The sequence below is a fragment of the Oxyura jamaicensis genome, chromosome 20 (genome assembly GCF_011077185.1).
Source record: "Oxyura jamaicensis isolate SHBP4307 breed ruddy duck chromosome 20, BPBGC_Ojam_1.0, whole genome shotgun sequence".
Lineage (NCBI taxonomy): Eukaryota > Metazoa > Chordata > Aves > Anseriformes > Anatidae > Oxyura > Oxyura jamaicensis.
In genome coordinates, this window is record NC_048912.1 from 10,842,757 (window position 1) to 10,856,956 (window position 14,200).

The 14,200-nt window shown below is 41.4% G+C and overlaps 1 protein-coding gene across 1 annotated transcript in view; it reads left to right on the forward strand.

The window, feature by feature from the left end:
* The window catches only part of NPEPL1 (aminopeptidase like 1), a 21,171-nt gene extending 7,377 nt beyond the window's left edge, over positions 1-13,794 (forward strand). The window contains exons 2-13 of the mRNA XM_035344152.1: positions 6-23; positions 1,266-1,451; positions 2,587-2,757; positions 5,248-5,337; positions 5,980-6,061; positions 6,234-6,376; positions 6,914-6,991; positions 10,300-10,400; positions 11,047-11,170; positions 11,442-11,618; positions 12,300-12,410; positions 12,895-13,794. Of these exons, the coding sequence (XP_035200043.1) occupies positions 6-23; positions 1,266-1,451; positions 2,587-2,757; positions 5,248-5,337; positions 5,980-6,061; positions 6,234-6,376; positions 6,914-6,991; positions 10,300-10,400; positions 11,047-11,170; positions 11,442-11,618; positions 12,300-12,410; positions 12,895-13,053 (1,440 nt within the window). The 3' untranslated portion in view covers positions 13,054-13,794. The remainder of the gene's footprint in view (positions 1-5; positions 24-1,265; positions 1,452-2,586; positions 2,758-5,247; positions 5,338-5,979; positions 6,062-6,233; positions 6,377-6,913; positions 6,992-10,299; positions 10,401-11,046; positions 11,171-11,441; positions 11,619-12,299; positions 12,411-12,894) is intronic.
* Positions 13,795-14,200: the final 406 nt, after the last annotated feature.

Sequence of the window (14,200 nt, forward strand, 5' to 3'; positions counted from 1 at the left end):
TGCAGCCGCGGGTCACCGAGGAGGTGAGGCCGGGCTGGGGGAGCGCGGACCCCCCCACACCACCACCACCACCGCCCCTCCATCGCCACCGCCTCCCCCGGCTGCCCGCGGGGCCCCTCCCGAGGCCGCCTCTCCCCGGCCCGGCCCGGCCCGGCCTCGTGGTGCTCCCCGCGCCGTGCCACGGCTGCGGCCGGGCGGCCTCGGGGCGCTCCCCGGGGGGCTTCGGACCCGTCCCGGGGGCCGGGGAGCGCCCGGCTGCGGCTCCGGGGCCTGCCGTGGTGAGGGGCCGGGGCCTGCCGGGCCTTGCTCGGGGGAAACCCGGCTTTGCACGGCCTCAGGAGCGGGAAGGGGCTTTACCCGACTGAGCGGTGCCCTAAAATCACCCCGAGGCGGCTCTTACGAAAAAATGAAAAGCGAAACCCATCGGTGGGCCGCTCGCCTTGGTGCTGCAGGGTGTCCCCGAGGCCCTGGGGCACCCCGGGTTGTGGCTAGAGCCAGTTGCTGGAGCTGTGGGCAGCGCTGCCCCTTAAAGCGTACAGCTCTTACCTTTTACCCGCTTTGACGGGTGAAAAGTGCTTTGCATTCCTCCCAGATGACAAGGTGCTGACTGGAATTAAAATAATTACCGAAATACACGTTCTTGGGTGGCAGATGGCAAGCTGGAGACTAAGCTGCACTGCCTGCAAGGGGTGAAAGATACCGCATCTCTTTCCTCCTCCCTTGCTTTCAGTTATTGCTGTGGAGTATGTGGATCTATTTTTATTTAGATGGTGTTGATGGCTTGTGGCAAAACGATAAATGTTTTGCATTGCAGCTTTTAGGTTGCTAGATGCCTGGCAGTTTTATTTGTTGGGCTCTTGAGTCTCATACGACAATATTTAACCTTTTTTGTTTTTAATTAAATTGCTGTATGAAAGAATAACGTGGGACTAGTAAATCAGTCCATCTATTTATCACTAGCAAAATGGTCTCAACTTAAAAGTGTCCGAAGCTGCCTTTGCATTAATGGCATGTTTTTAAATTATAATTCATATGGCTTAAGAGATACTTGTAATGGAAAGCACATGTTTATTTTCTGATTAATAAACGGGTTCATCATATTTCCTGTTTCTTTACTGTTATAGAGGTTATTGCATTTAACAAGGGTGTGCAGAATGTCTTTCCACCTCATTCCAACTATGTTGAAGCATTCTTAAATCAAGGATTTTAGGTCTTGGAAACAAAGTCTGATACAGTTCTTTCTTTTTCAATTCTTTTCTCCCCAGATATGGCAGTCTGCTTTAAGCACTCTGAATCCAAACCCGACCGACAGCTGTCCTCTCTACCTGAATTATGCCACCGTGGCTGCATTGCCTTCCAGGGTCAGCCGACACAATAGTCCATCTGCAGCTCAGTTCATCACCCGCCTGGTCAGAAATTGTCTTCCAGGAGGTGTCAACAGATGTATTGTTGTAAGTGGCTGTTGGAAAATGCTTCTGGTGAAATGTCTAGTATTTTGTTGACTTTTCGGGATTTTAGCTGTATCCAAGGAGACAAGAGGTGGATGAGTGTTACCAGTATAATTATACCAGCATTTATAAATGGTTTTGCTCTGGAGCGTAAACAAGACCAAAGGACCAAAGTATAATAGCTTATGCATGCTCAAACAGTTGGAAGGAATTAAGGATGGATATATATGGAATGCTTTCAACCAGTAATGTCCATGCAAAGGGAACCAGTAGTGGATTTAAAATTATATATATTTAAGGCATTAGCACATGGTACATATCATGCTTTAGAAGACTGACGTGGACTGCAGAGTGCTATGTCTATATTGGATAGCCAGTTTTAGGTGACTTGAACTAGTCATTAAGTTTTAGAAATCTTAATATAAACCAGTATTCCAGCACGAATCCTGTGCAGGAAAAGATCTTGCACTACTTTGGTCATCTTCGGCATGAGCCTGATGAATTTGGTGGTTTTTCTTTCTATGGCTTCTCCAGGTTAAACCAGAGTTCCAGCTTACTACAGAAAGCTCCTATAGTCTGCGTCAATAACAAAATCTAATTATACTCTTCACCTGGAAAACTTACTTGCAAGAGTATTAACTCTACTCATATTTTTCCCTTGTAGTTAAATTTAGAGATATTTACCTAAAACTTCTTTCCATTGGTAATTTCTGTAATGAACATCAGAAAAATATTCTATATGTTAAAAAGGTTTGGGTTGATATTAAAACGAGAGTAATGATATGAGAATGTGGTTATTTGTTTCAAACACATACTGATGGTTCCCTTGCTTTTTTGTGTAAATCCGTAGGCTAACCGGTGTTAATTAGGCAGGTATAATTAAAGCAGTCTAGTTCCCTTAATTCCTACACAGTCAGGTCCAGCAACATAATTCATGTCCACGTAGGAACTGAGCTGAATGAGTTTACTTTGGTGCTGCTTGTACTGCTCCTCCATCCAAGCAAAGTGCAATGTATGAGTGTGTCTCCATTCAGACATCAGTTCTTTTCCTCTTTGCCAATGGTAGTGAATCCTTTTAAAGGCAGTCTTCATGTCCCTGATGTTACTTGACTCGGTTGTCTTCTGGCTTTTGTTTCAGATGGTCTGTGAGCGGTCTGAAGTTTTCGCTTCTGCTTGTGCGTTGGCCAGGGCTTTCCCACTGTTTACACATCGGTCCAGTGCATCGAGACGCACAGAGAAGAAAACTGTAACGGTCGAGTTTTTCCTGGTTGGACAAAACAATGGACCAATAGAAGTGGCAACGCTTAAAGTAGGCTTTTGTTCCCCCCTTCCCCTTGTGATCAGTTGTTTTCGTTATTTTCTGAAATCTTTATTTTCTTCAGTTTGTTGCATGCACAAATGTGTACCTCAGGCTACGTATGGCATAGGTGTTGTATCTAAAGTAAGAAATGAATTCTAGATCAAGGTTCCTTGAAATTGTTCAGTTTCGAGCATGCGTGAGTAAAAATATTGAACATATTATTGCAGCAAAGGCTGAAGATGTTATCTAGAATGTACGTTTCAGGGGTGTAAAACACCAAGCAAGTAACACAGAGATTCCACTTTTCTCACATTTATCATAGATGGAAATAGTAGGGTTTTAGTGTTTAATATTGTTACCTTCAGTGTGTGGGCTGCTCTCTTTTATTTGGGCACAATCTGTCTGTGGTTGTGTAGGTGAGTGTCACATTGGTGCCATTGAAGAGTTGTTTATTCTGGGATCATGTGTGGCTTCTGATATTTGTGTGATGTACCTCTTTGAGTTCTGTAGCCAGAAGGAAAACCCCTGAAGAAATGCTCCAGCTTGGGGATGAGCTATACATAACAGTTCAGTGTTTGTCTGAGCCGTCTTTCAGTAGCAGGTAGTCAAAGATCGTTTCCCTTGCACCTGACTATTTTAGAGAGGAAACTACAAGTCATGTAACCTTTATTATTCTAGGGAATTGATCTTCAAGATCCTAACTTAAAAGCTTTTTCAAGGTTTGCACTTGAGCTGTTAGGCAACTTCCAGGTCAGTGCTCCAGATCTGTATTTCAGTGCACATTGACACTGTGATCTGATGGAGGAGACTGTTGCTACATCTGAAATTCGCAGAATTGCAGCTTTAGTGTTTTTTTCCTTCTGGAACTTCTACTGCATACTTTGTTCTTATTCTACTAAATGCGTTGGCTACCACAAATGATGCAAGACCAATCTTCAGGGAAGTGAGAAAGAGAGGTGTACTGTGAGTACAACAGTTGATCATTGAATTTTCCCTTACCCCAAAATAATAATAATAAAAAAGATTTATTTCTTTAAAAAAAAGAATAAAAAAAATCTTTCTCCCATTCTTCCCTTTGATGTCAATGCCAAACAACTGCTGGCTTCCTCCGAGCTAAGTTTTCACCCCTTAAATTCAACCAGCACCAGACAGCTAGTTGAGAGCGTGGAAGAGGCATGTGGTAGCATTTTTTAGCTAGGCATGTTGCCATATGCTACACCTACTGCATGGTCCATGGTATTTTATGGTGAGGTCTGGGAGGGATTGTCACAGTTTTACAGGGCAATTACTAAAGATCGTTCTTATCTTGGTTCTCTTGAGTACCCTGGAAGCCAAACTCAGGCACGGCTTACTTCTGTGAGTGTCATATTGATTCCCTTGGACTTGTCGTTTAGGTTAGAGCACCTCCTTTTACCTGCATGACCCTAGTGGTGAATCACTCCCAGCTTAGTCTGGCTCCTGAGGAGGTTCTTATCCCTTTAGGGGAAGTAAAGCAATCAAAGTAATTGTAGGGAATCAGGCACCACTCCAAAACAAGCCAAGGTTTATGAGTCTGCTGGGATACAGAATATATAGAGTCCTTAGGCCAGTCTGGCCAAGCCAAACTTCAGATACCTCAGCACAAATAACTAGCCAACACATCAGATTCTTTTGAAACCCATCTTGACTCACCCTTCTGCAGTGTGTGTGGTCTTCGGTGTAGTGTGGCTACTGGAAAACTTGAACAGAGTTCCCTTCCACCTGGTCTTTTTTGCTTCAAGTTGTTGATTCCCAGGAGCTGAAAGTTAAAGCTTAGCCTCTGGTGCCTCCGTTGTCCTCTTTGCCAGGAGGATGCTTCTTTAAAGGAACAGCTTCAGCGTGCTTGCTGTGAGCCATTTTGATTCGGTCCACTCTTGCGTAGGTATGTCTTCTCTCAGTCCAGGTGAAGGGCAGCCAGTCCTGCCACAGGAGCGAGGTAGTCGATGCCTGCATGTTTCACCAGATATCTCATGTTTCACCTTCCCCATGTGCCTGCCATATAGAACGTCTTATGGTATTCATCTCTATTGCACTGAACCATTCTGACTGCTATATTAAAACATGTTGCACATTATGTAATCTCTGCAGGTTTCCAGCCCAAGTAGACTACAAGTTCATTGTGGTTTCCTGGATTTGTTTTATCTTGTCTTTCCAGCCCTCCACCTTGCTCTGCATTCTTGGTCTTGCTTTTAAAGCGGAGAACGCTACTAATTTTGCAGAATCAATTCACTGGAAGGAATCCAGTTGCTTAGAAATCAGAGCACAGGACAAAATATCTTCTGCTTAACACGTATGAAAAATGTTAGCTTGGTTGACATCAGTCAGTACTGTTCAGCCACCTGCGATCAGTTGCAGTTAGACATTACTGTGCTCCAGAGGAATCAAACATCCCGTGTAGGCTGCTTAGGGCTAGGTGCAAAGTTATGCAGAAAACCACCTAAACCAAGGTCGGTTCTTAAGTATCTTCACTTCTTTTTATAGTGCCTGGCAAGTGCTACAGAAGGAGTCAGACTGGCTGCTCGAATCGTGGACACCCCTTGCAATGAGATGAACACAGATAACTTCCTGGAGGTGGGTAATACAGCTGATGAGCAAGAGTTACATGTTGGAAGTCTTGACTACAGCAATAAAGAAGTAGTGTTCCTATCTCTGAGAAAAACCTCTGTGTCAGGCTAGGAGACATATTAAAGAGTCTGTTCAAGGATGCTCAGGCTATTTCTTTACCATTAATATTTAGTACAACTTACCAAAGTTGAAAGGAGATAGTATAATGCTTGGTGTAAGGAACCGGGAGTCAGAAGAGGTGATGACACTGGCTCCTTTGCCAGTGCTAGTGCTTTCTTAAGCCCTATGGTGATAAGTTTCTGAAATTATGGGACAGAAGTTGACATGCTTGCAAATCAAGATCTGGAAAGCTGTTGAGAGTGAAAATGTTCCTGCCCTATTTCATCATGGTTCAATAAAATGAACAGCTGGCTTTTACCTTTGAAGATTTCTCTTCTTGCCAGAGCTTAAAGGTCAGATTTGCATTTCATGCAATACTAAATAATCAAGGGTGTCAGTGAAATTGGACCATTGGAAACCAGCATCAGTCCCAAAACAGTGAATGTTTGCATGTGTGTACGTGCAAAATCATGTGAAACCCACATGTGGGTTTTATGACACAAATGTGTCCCGATGACTGACTTTGTCTTTTTTCTTTTAATGATGAAGGAAATCAAAAAAGTTGGCAAGGATCTTGGGATTACTCCTACCATTATTCGAGATGAGGAGCTGAAAGAGAGAGGCTTTGGAGGTATATCTTGTTGAAAATTCCACTTTTTTCCTGGCAGTTAATTGGGATATTGTATCATCTCCATTGTGATATTTTACTTACGCATTTCTGAAATAGTTTTCTAGCCCATAGTATTCCAAGATATAGCCAGAGATTGCTTTTTGCAGTCTTTCTTGCTTGTCTTGTTTTGCAGGTATCTATGGGGTTGGCAAGGCAGCTCTGCATCCTCCAGCCTTAGCAGTTCTCAGTCACACTCCAGATGGTGCTACACAGACCATTGCATGGGTGGGCAAAGGTATTGTGTATGATACTGGAGGACTCAGCATTAAGGGAAAGGTACGTAAACACTTCTGCTGTCTTTGCTTACTGTGTTGTTTCCTGATGGAAATAATTCTGTTAATGTCCATAGAAACCAAAGAGTATCTGTTTGAGTAAACACTTGATTTACCATCATCTGTGCAGACACAAAATGCCATGAGAAAAGGCTATATAGAAATCAAGGAATATTTTACAGAGCTACTGGGTATTTTGCCCCTTAAGTATTGTACACTGCTAGAAGAAAGCGGAAACAAAGATGTTTCATTTCTGATTTGGAGAAAGATCCAAAACGCATTTGAGTTGACTTTGCATGTCTTGTAATCAACGTTTTTCTTTTATCTATCAAACTAGCAGTAGAGGTTTAGTATTTTACAGTTCTAAGGCAAGATCCACAAAAAAGTACGTGCATGTGTTCCTTGCATTTGTTATGGCACTGTTAAGACCAGAGTTGTAGAAGCATCAGAAATACTAGTTTTATCAGGCTGTACTTTGAAACTCAAATCAAAAATTTTCTTTTAAAAAAAAAAATCTCTCTCTCTCTCTCTGTTGAAATAGACTACTATGCCTGGAATGAAGCGAGACTGTGGTGGAGCAGCTGCTATTTTGGGTGCCTTCAAAGCCACTGTAAAGCAAGTAAGTAAAATGTGTTAATTGATATCATGTAGCCTAGCATTGCCAAAGAGCAGGCTGGCTTTTGGATATATTCCCAGATATGGCGGCCAGCCTAATCCTGAAGTTCTGACCTGCCACTGCCTTTAGTGATCTTGGGCCACTCTGCTCTTTATGCTATTTCAGGAAAGCATTTCAAATCTTTGCTGGTATCTTGGGAATTGTGAGAAGTTGCTCAAGTGCTAACTTTTTATTAAGAGTCTTCCTTGAGCTTCAGGATCTGTTCTGAGGATTGAGTTGACTGTAGTTCCTTTAATCAGATTCATACCTGAGTTATCCAGGTAGAAAGCTTTTTTTTAAGCTTTGGGAATTTTTGTTGTCCCCTTAGCAAAGAAAAGGATGAGCAACTCAGGGTATGAAGTCTATCCATATTCCAACTCCTGCGCCAGTTCTAATATTAACCTACTAGGGAAGTGGCAGTTCTAGTCTCATCAGGAGCTGCTTGTTGGGCTCCTGTGGTCAGAAAGTTGTAGGGGAGCTGAGAAGAAGCCAAGCACTGAAATATGAAGATTTTTTTAAATGTACATTATGCTTTAACAATATGAACTGGGGAGATGAAGTAGCTGCTGCCAATAAAACTCTGCCCTCTCCACAAATTCAGTCACTGAGTCTTGCTGACAGAGCAGCTATTGCCTCCGAGGAGTATCCAAAGTTCAAAGAACTTGTACTGCTGCAGATTAATGCATGGATCTGATGGAAGCTTTGTCCAGGGGATGATCATTGCCAAATTCCAATTTCTCAACAGTTTAGCTCTGTGCCTTGGCCTTAGCAGTACGTTTGATGTGGAAGAATTGTTAACTTCAGTTATCTGCAGAGACTTAAAATTGAAAACACATTTCTGAGCAGCATCATAGGAAAACTGCGAGGTTTTCATAACAAAGTTCTTCAGAAAGTTAAATCACATGTTTGCAAGGAACAAAAGCTAGAACTTCTACAGTGCTTTGGGAGAGTCTGGTAAAACCATGCATGTGGTACATTCTCTCCGTGATTCAGTCCTTGTTTCAGAAGTATGTGTGCATGTAATTATCTGCACTGACAAGCTGCGTTCACAGTCGCAGTAGCTGTGAATGTAAGTCATCAGTTATTTCATATACACGAATGAATAAACTGGTAGTAATATGTTTGGACAAACGGAGCCTGAAGAAGCTGTCATACCTCACAAGAAGTCTGTGCCTTCCTATGTAAAAACAAGAGAATGTTATCACTGCTTAATATTAAAACCCTGCGCAAGAAGACTCATTAATTAAATCCTTGCAGAAAATGTATTCAAGTAGGCAGTGGAAATAATTTGTCTTTGTTACTGTTTCAAGACCTTTTCTTTTTAATGCTCTTAAGAATAATATAAATCTGGAAGAGGTTTAAATTAGCTGTACTTTGTCAAAGAAGTTTAAACTTCTGTTGGATAGAAAGCTCAGTAGGAAGAGGGGCAAAGGTTATTATCCATCTTCAGAAAATATCATCTGCCTACATGCTGTTCAACAACTTTACAATGTGATTTTAAAAGTCTTTGGATAGCAAACACAAGTGAGTAGTTTTTTTCCTTCAGAAATGCATTCTATCCATTGTGAGCTTTCCAACACAAAGAAGTAGAGAAAATACATTTTCTAAATCCTTCTCACCTCCTGCGTGTTAACACAGGGAATCCTGCTTTTAAAAAGCTGCAGGATGAGGTTCAATAAAAGGCAGAGATGATAGCGGAAGTGGGTTTATGTTTTTTGACAGTAGATTAACCACATCTCCCAACTGTAGGACGAAAATTTGGTGCAATTCAGTAAGAGATTCTTCATAGAGTGGTTTTTTGTTGCAGACAATTTTGGAAGAGGAAAGGATCATAGATGAAAGGGTATCTCATCTACAATGCTGTTTTCCACTGGCTGGACTAGCAGCTATAAAGTTATTTTATGGTTTCTGGAGGCTGTGTGTTATTTTTGAAAGTTTTTGATGATGCATTTGTCCTTTGGACTTTAGAACATAGGCTGATTCAGCAAGCCCACAGTACTTTTGCTACAGGACTTTTATCAAGAGATTCATAGTAAAACTGACCCTGTTTTCCCTAGGAGTTTGTTTTTAAGGTTAGCTATCCCAGTTGAGGAGGAACGATGCTTTTATTTGTTCAGTGCTGCTGCCTCCCATTGTGTTCGTAGGATCTCTCCACATAATACAGTCATTGTACAAACAAAATCTTAACATTTTAAAATATCCATAACTATATAAGTGCTTGATTTTGAACCAAAGTAAACTAGATGGGATCTGGCAGAAAAGAGAAGGTTAAGGGGTAATAAGAGTTTGAAAATGCTGTGTCCTTCATAGCAGGAATTTTATATTTACAAAAAAAATAAAAATTGAAAACAACTAATGCTAGCCATGGATAATTTTTACTTTCACATGTAAAGAGAGAAGGTAGGTACTGGTAGCATGTATTATAAGTGTGTTCCAGGCTTAATTTTGGGCTGTAAGCTGCATTGCTGGCAGTTGATACATTTGATACATCTACTGAGATGTGGAAGAGTACCATGTTCCAGGGTTGCCATGGTCAAAGTTGCTTTCCAGCAAAATTATCAGAGATGGAATCTGTTCATCTGGGGTTGTTTTTTTAGGAAAGTGTAGAGTTCACAAATGGCTGCGTATTAGCATTTATTATTTCCATCCTTTTCCATTAGTACTGTAAGCTCTCCCGCAATGTTGAAGAAGTGATAGGAAGGAGCTCAGTTTCTCAGGTGGCCCCAGTTGTGTCTTTGTTGTTATTGGAAACTAAATAACAGCAGTGGAAAAAAAGAGGGTTTGGAAAATAATCCCAGGCATCCTGACTGGCTGTGTAACATGCTGTCACAAGCCTTTCTCATTGTCATGCTGAAAGCATCTGCTACTTGTATCTTTCCTTTCTGACTACAAAAGGTGAAGGGGTTATGAAGTTCAGACATCTCTGTTGTGAGTCTGTATTGGAGTTGTACTGAAATTAAAGTATCACATCTTTGGAGATGTATTCAGCTGATTTTCATGCAGGGATACTGTAGTTCTGTGGCTTAAGGTGTGTTTTTGGTGAGCCCAGTAGTTTTCTGGTGAGTTCAGAACTCTAAAGTCAGGATTGCGTGTTTTCTCTTTGCCTGCTTTCTGTAACCCTTGTCCTCAGCTACAAGATAAGATATTTATCATAGATTTCCTATGTAATTAGTGGCATTGCTGCCATAAAATCATAATCCCGCGTTGATTTCAGTCCAAATAAATGAGCTTGGTGTGAACTGAAACCTATTTCTCTCCTATTGTTATTACAGGGTTTTAAAGACAATCTTCATGCTGTTTTTTGTTTGGCTGAGAATGCAGTTGGACCACGTGCAACAAGACCTGATGATATTCATGTTCTTTACTCTGGAAAGTAAGATTGTGTCTATATCTTTCCCAGAAACATTGAGAGGAAACCATCTTTGGCTCTATGTCTGAGTACTGTATAGATTGTGAACCTCAACAGCTTCCCTAAGGATTGCTAATAGGATTTCAGACAGCCACAGTAGTGAGTTTTCTGCATGCTTAGAGTGACCTGTGTGGTATGTAAGTGAACATCAAGATACGTATCGTCTGTCATGAGATGAAGTTTCCTTAAAGCACTCAGGTTCCTGTGTTTGTTGCAGTACGACCAGTTTTCTGTGACCATCTGTAGTCTGTACTGTCTCAGTTACATAGCCAGGCTTGGACTGTCTAAGAATCTCTTGTGGTTTTAAACCAAGTGTGATACTTAGTGGAAGGCAGTAATTAGTAAAATCCCAGCCAGACATGCTGGGCATTATACAGGCCTGACAGGTAGTGAAGTACCGTGCCGACAGTACTGTTATTACAGTTTTCCACATTTGTTCTGTCTGGGTACTTACAACAGTGGAATATGTAGCAGTACAGTCTTGCAGAGTAAAGTCGGAAAGTACATAAGGTTTGAGTCTGCTTTCTAACCCAGTGTTCTAGTCAGGATAGATGAGTCTTAACTTGCAATCTGAAGTATTGTTGTATTAAATACCCTCTTTTCTTTCTAGAACTGTGGAAATCAATAACACTGATGCAGAAGGGAGGCTGATACTGGCCGATGGAGTAGCTTACGCATGCAAAGATCTTGGAGCTGACATCATTCTTGATATGGCGACTCTTACTGGAGCTCAGGTATTGATACAGACCTGCTAGTGGACAGGGGGCGCATCCTTCTAGTGTCTGTGTATCATACATACAATTTTAAGAGATTTGGCTGTAGCTGCAATGTCTTTGTCTATGTTTGTAGCACTACTTTCTTTTGTCAAGTTCTTTTAATGTTTTGTTTTTTTTTTCTTGGTGGTTCTGTTAGATGGAAAGCAGCTATTAATGCTGAGAGTACAGAACTATCCTATGTAGCACTGTCAGGGTGAATCCTTCCTGATTTTGTTATATATCTCATTAGGGAATTGCTACAGGAAAGTATCATGCTGCTGTCCTTACCAATAATGAGGAGTGGGAAAAGGCATGTGTGAAAGCTGGCAGGAACTGTGGAGACTTGGTCCATCCTCTTGTGTATTGCCCTGAGCTTCACTTCAGTGAATTTACCTCTGCTGTAGCTGATATGAAGAACTCTGTTGCAGTAAGATTTTTGTTTTTCTTTACATTTCTTTTATTAAATAAAAATATGCTCCTATGTGTATTCTGGATCACGTGTTCATGTGTTGATAGCCGTCTGAAAGTTCTTCCTGTGGGCTGTAATCTTTTAGAAATCGATCATATTAGGACCTCAAAGACCATTTAATTGGGGATTTTGCAAGTTAAATGCCACTCCACTGATATTTAGCATCCATTTTAAACAGGGTAGCCTGCTGCAAAGTTACCTATGGGCTGCTTGCCCTTTAAACATAACCTTAAGATGAATGCTGAATTCCTGGATGGAGACCTTTTAAGAAATAAAATCAAACATTCCTCAGATCACATATAACCATTGGAGACAGTAACTGGGAATGGAAGAAACAGGAAATTGAGGACAGAGACCTCAGGGATTTCTGCAGCTGCTTTTGCAGAATTCGAGAGTTACAGTGTGCAGTAAGTTCCAAAAACACTGCAGAAATTAGTTTGGGCAGAAGAAGAAAAAAGCAGGACCAGATTCCTACCCAGGAATTAAAGCATTTACAGTATACATGACTAAAGACTGGGTTTTAGAGCCATCCATTAAGCTTTGAATTAGAGTTGCACAACTGTCTTTTCTATAGTCAAGAAGACAACATTGACACTTACTTTTCTTGCAAGACCAACTGTATTTTTACTGTTCCTACAGGACCGAGACAATACTCCAAGCTCCTGTGCTGGGCTCTTCATCGCTTCTCACATCGGTTTTGACTGGCCTGGAGTCTGGGTCCATGTAGACATTGCTGCCCCTGTTCATGCGGTGAGTATGTTCATAGGACTTCTGACATTTTACCCACCTCCCTCACACAAAACGTTTATTTGCTCTTGGGGTTCCTCCTCTGTTGGATGGAACATGTGCAGTTTCTTCCCATAAAAAAAAAAAAAAAAACTTGCCAATTTACTCCTCATCCCCCAACCCACCTTTGTTGTAAATCCAGCTTATTCAGCTCGTGCTCCAAATCCACGGCCCTGTGGACAGAACATGCTCTGCCTTGAAGAATGCTACCATAAGCCCATCCTGAAGTCATTGTGAGCTCTGTTCTTGTGAATCAACTGATGTGTTGGTTTAATCTAACAGGGACAGATTGCAATAGCAGTAAGGATACAAAAGCCTAAGTCAAGCAGGCTTGATGGTGTCTCCCAGTATTTGCTATGCCTGTGTGCTGTCAATGCTTTTGATGAGTAGCTAAAGTCAAACAGCCCATATTATACAATCTGAAATGTGAATTGTTCTTGTTTTCCAGGGTGAACGAGCTACTGGCTATGGCGTGGCTTTGTTGCTTTCCCTGTTTGGAGGGGCATCTGAAGACCCTTTGCTAAACATGGTTTCCCCTCTAGGGTGCAACGGAGACTCTCCCCCTGAGGATATGGAGAGGGATTCCAAAAGGCGGCGCTTGATTTAGCGCGCCCCCAGCCCTATGTGATGGGGTGCATGTGTTACCTCACTTTGCACTGATTTGTTTTCAAGCAATGAAAATGTCACATGTCAGAAATTGCCATTTTTTTTACTACCATAAGATTTATTACTTGTTTCTGATAAAAACAGCCTGATTCTTTTTTGTTAGTGTTTTTTTAAATTATTGGTGCAAACAGTTGCTGAACAATATCAGTGGTGCAGACTCCAGGCTCAGCTAACTGTACCAGGAGGAAGGCACGTCTTCCTCTGAGCACCTCATGAAACCAAACTAAGTGCATTAATGCATGAGAAGCTCTCTCTATTCTGAAGAAGCAACTGCAGTTCTTGCTTAAAAAGCCTTCTGAATTACTTATATTACATGAGGTTTTATCAGACGTTTCTGCAGGCCCCACTACATATCTGAACACAGGATAAGGAAAAGAAAACTGTAGTTTTGGCATATTCAATGACAATTTAACTTAGTAGTAAAGGAGATATAATGAGAAAAGGCCTTTAGTCTTAATACGGTGCTGTTTCCGCATGTGTAATGTATTTCTGACCAGTAAAATCTGTAAGTGATCCAGAGCATACCTCTACATAAATCTTTCATGTTCAAATTACAGAATGTATTCATGTTAAATGAGGAAAAAATTGGGGGGGCTATGATTGCGTAAAATCCGTTTACAAAGCAGAGTGGCTTCTTGCCACTTAATAAATTTATTATTATTAAAGCAGCTTACATATCCCATGTGGTGCTTCGCAGTGTTACTTACATTTCTGAGAATACTGAGTGTTCCAAAGATTTGCGTGCAACTTCATTGCTCTGTTCAAATTCTTTTGCCAGCACTCACACATCTGAAAGTAGACCCTAACACATTAACAGCTTACACTGATTGGTACGGTGCAGTTCTGAAGAACTTACACTGATTCATTTCATTTGTTTGATTCAACAGTAGTCGGGATGTGTAATATTAGTTTCTGTATAAATTAGTCTCAAGGAGCTTCCAAGTAATAGCTTGGCTTGGGCACACACGGGAAATGACTTGCCCCAATTTATATAATGTCAGCAGCAGAGTTAGGAACAGAGTGACCAGCTTTTAATTAGCGCTGGTCCCTGCCTGGTGAATTCAAGCATCATCCTTTGGAAACATTTC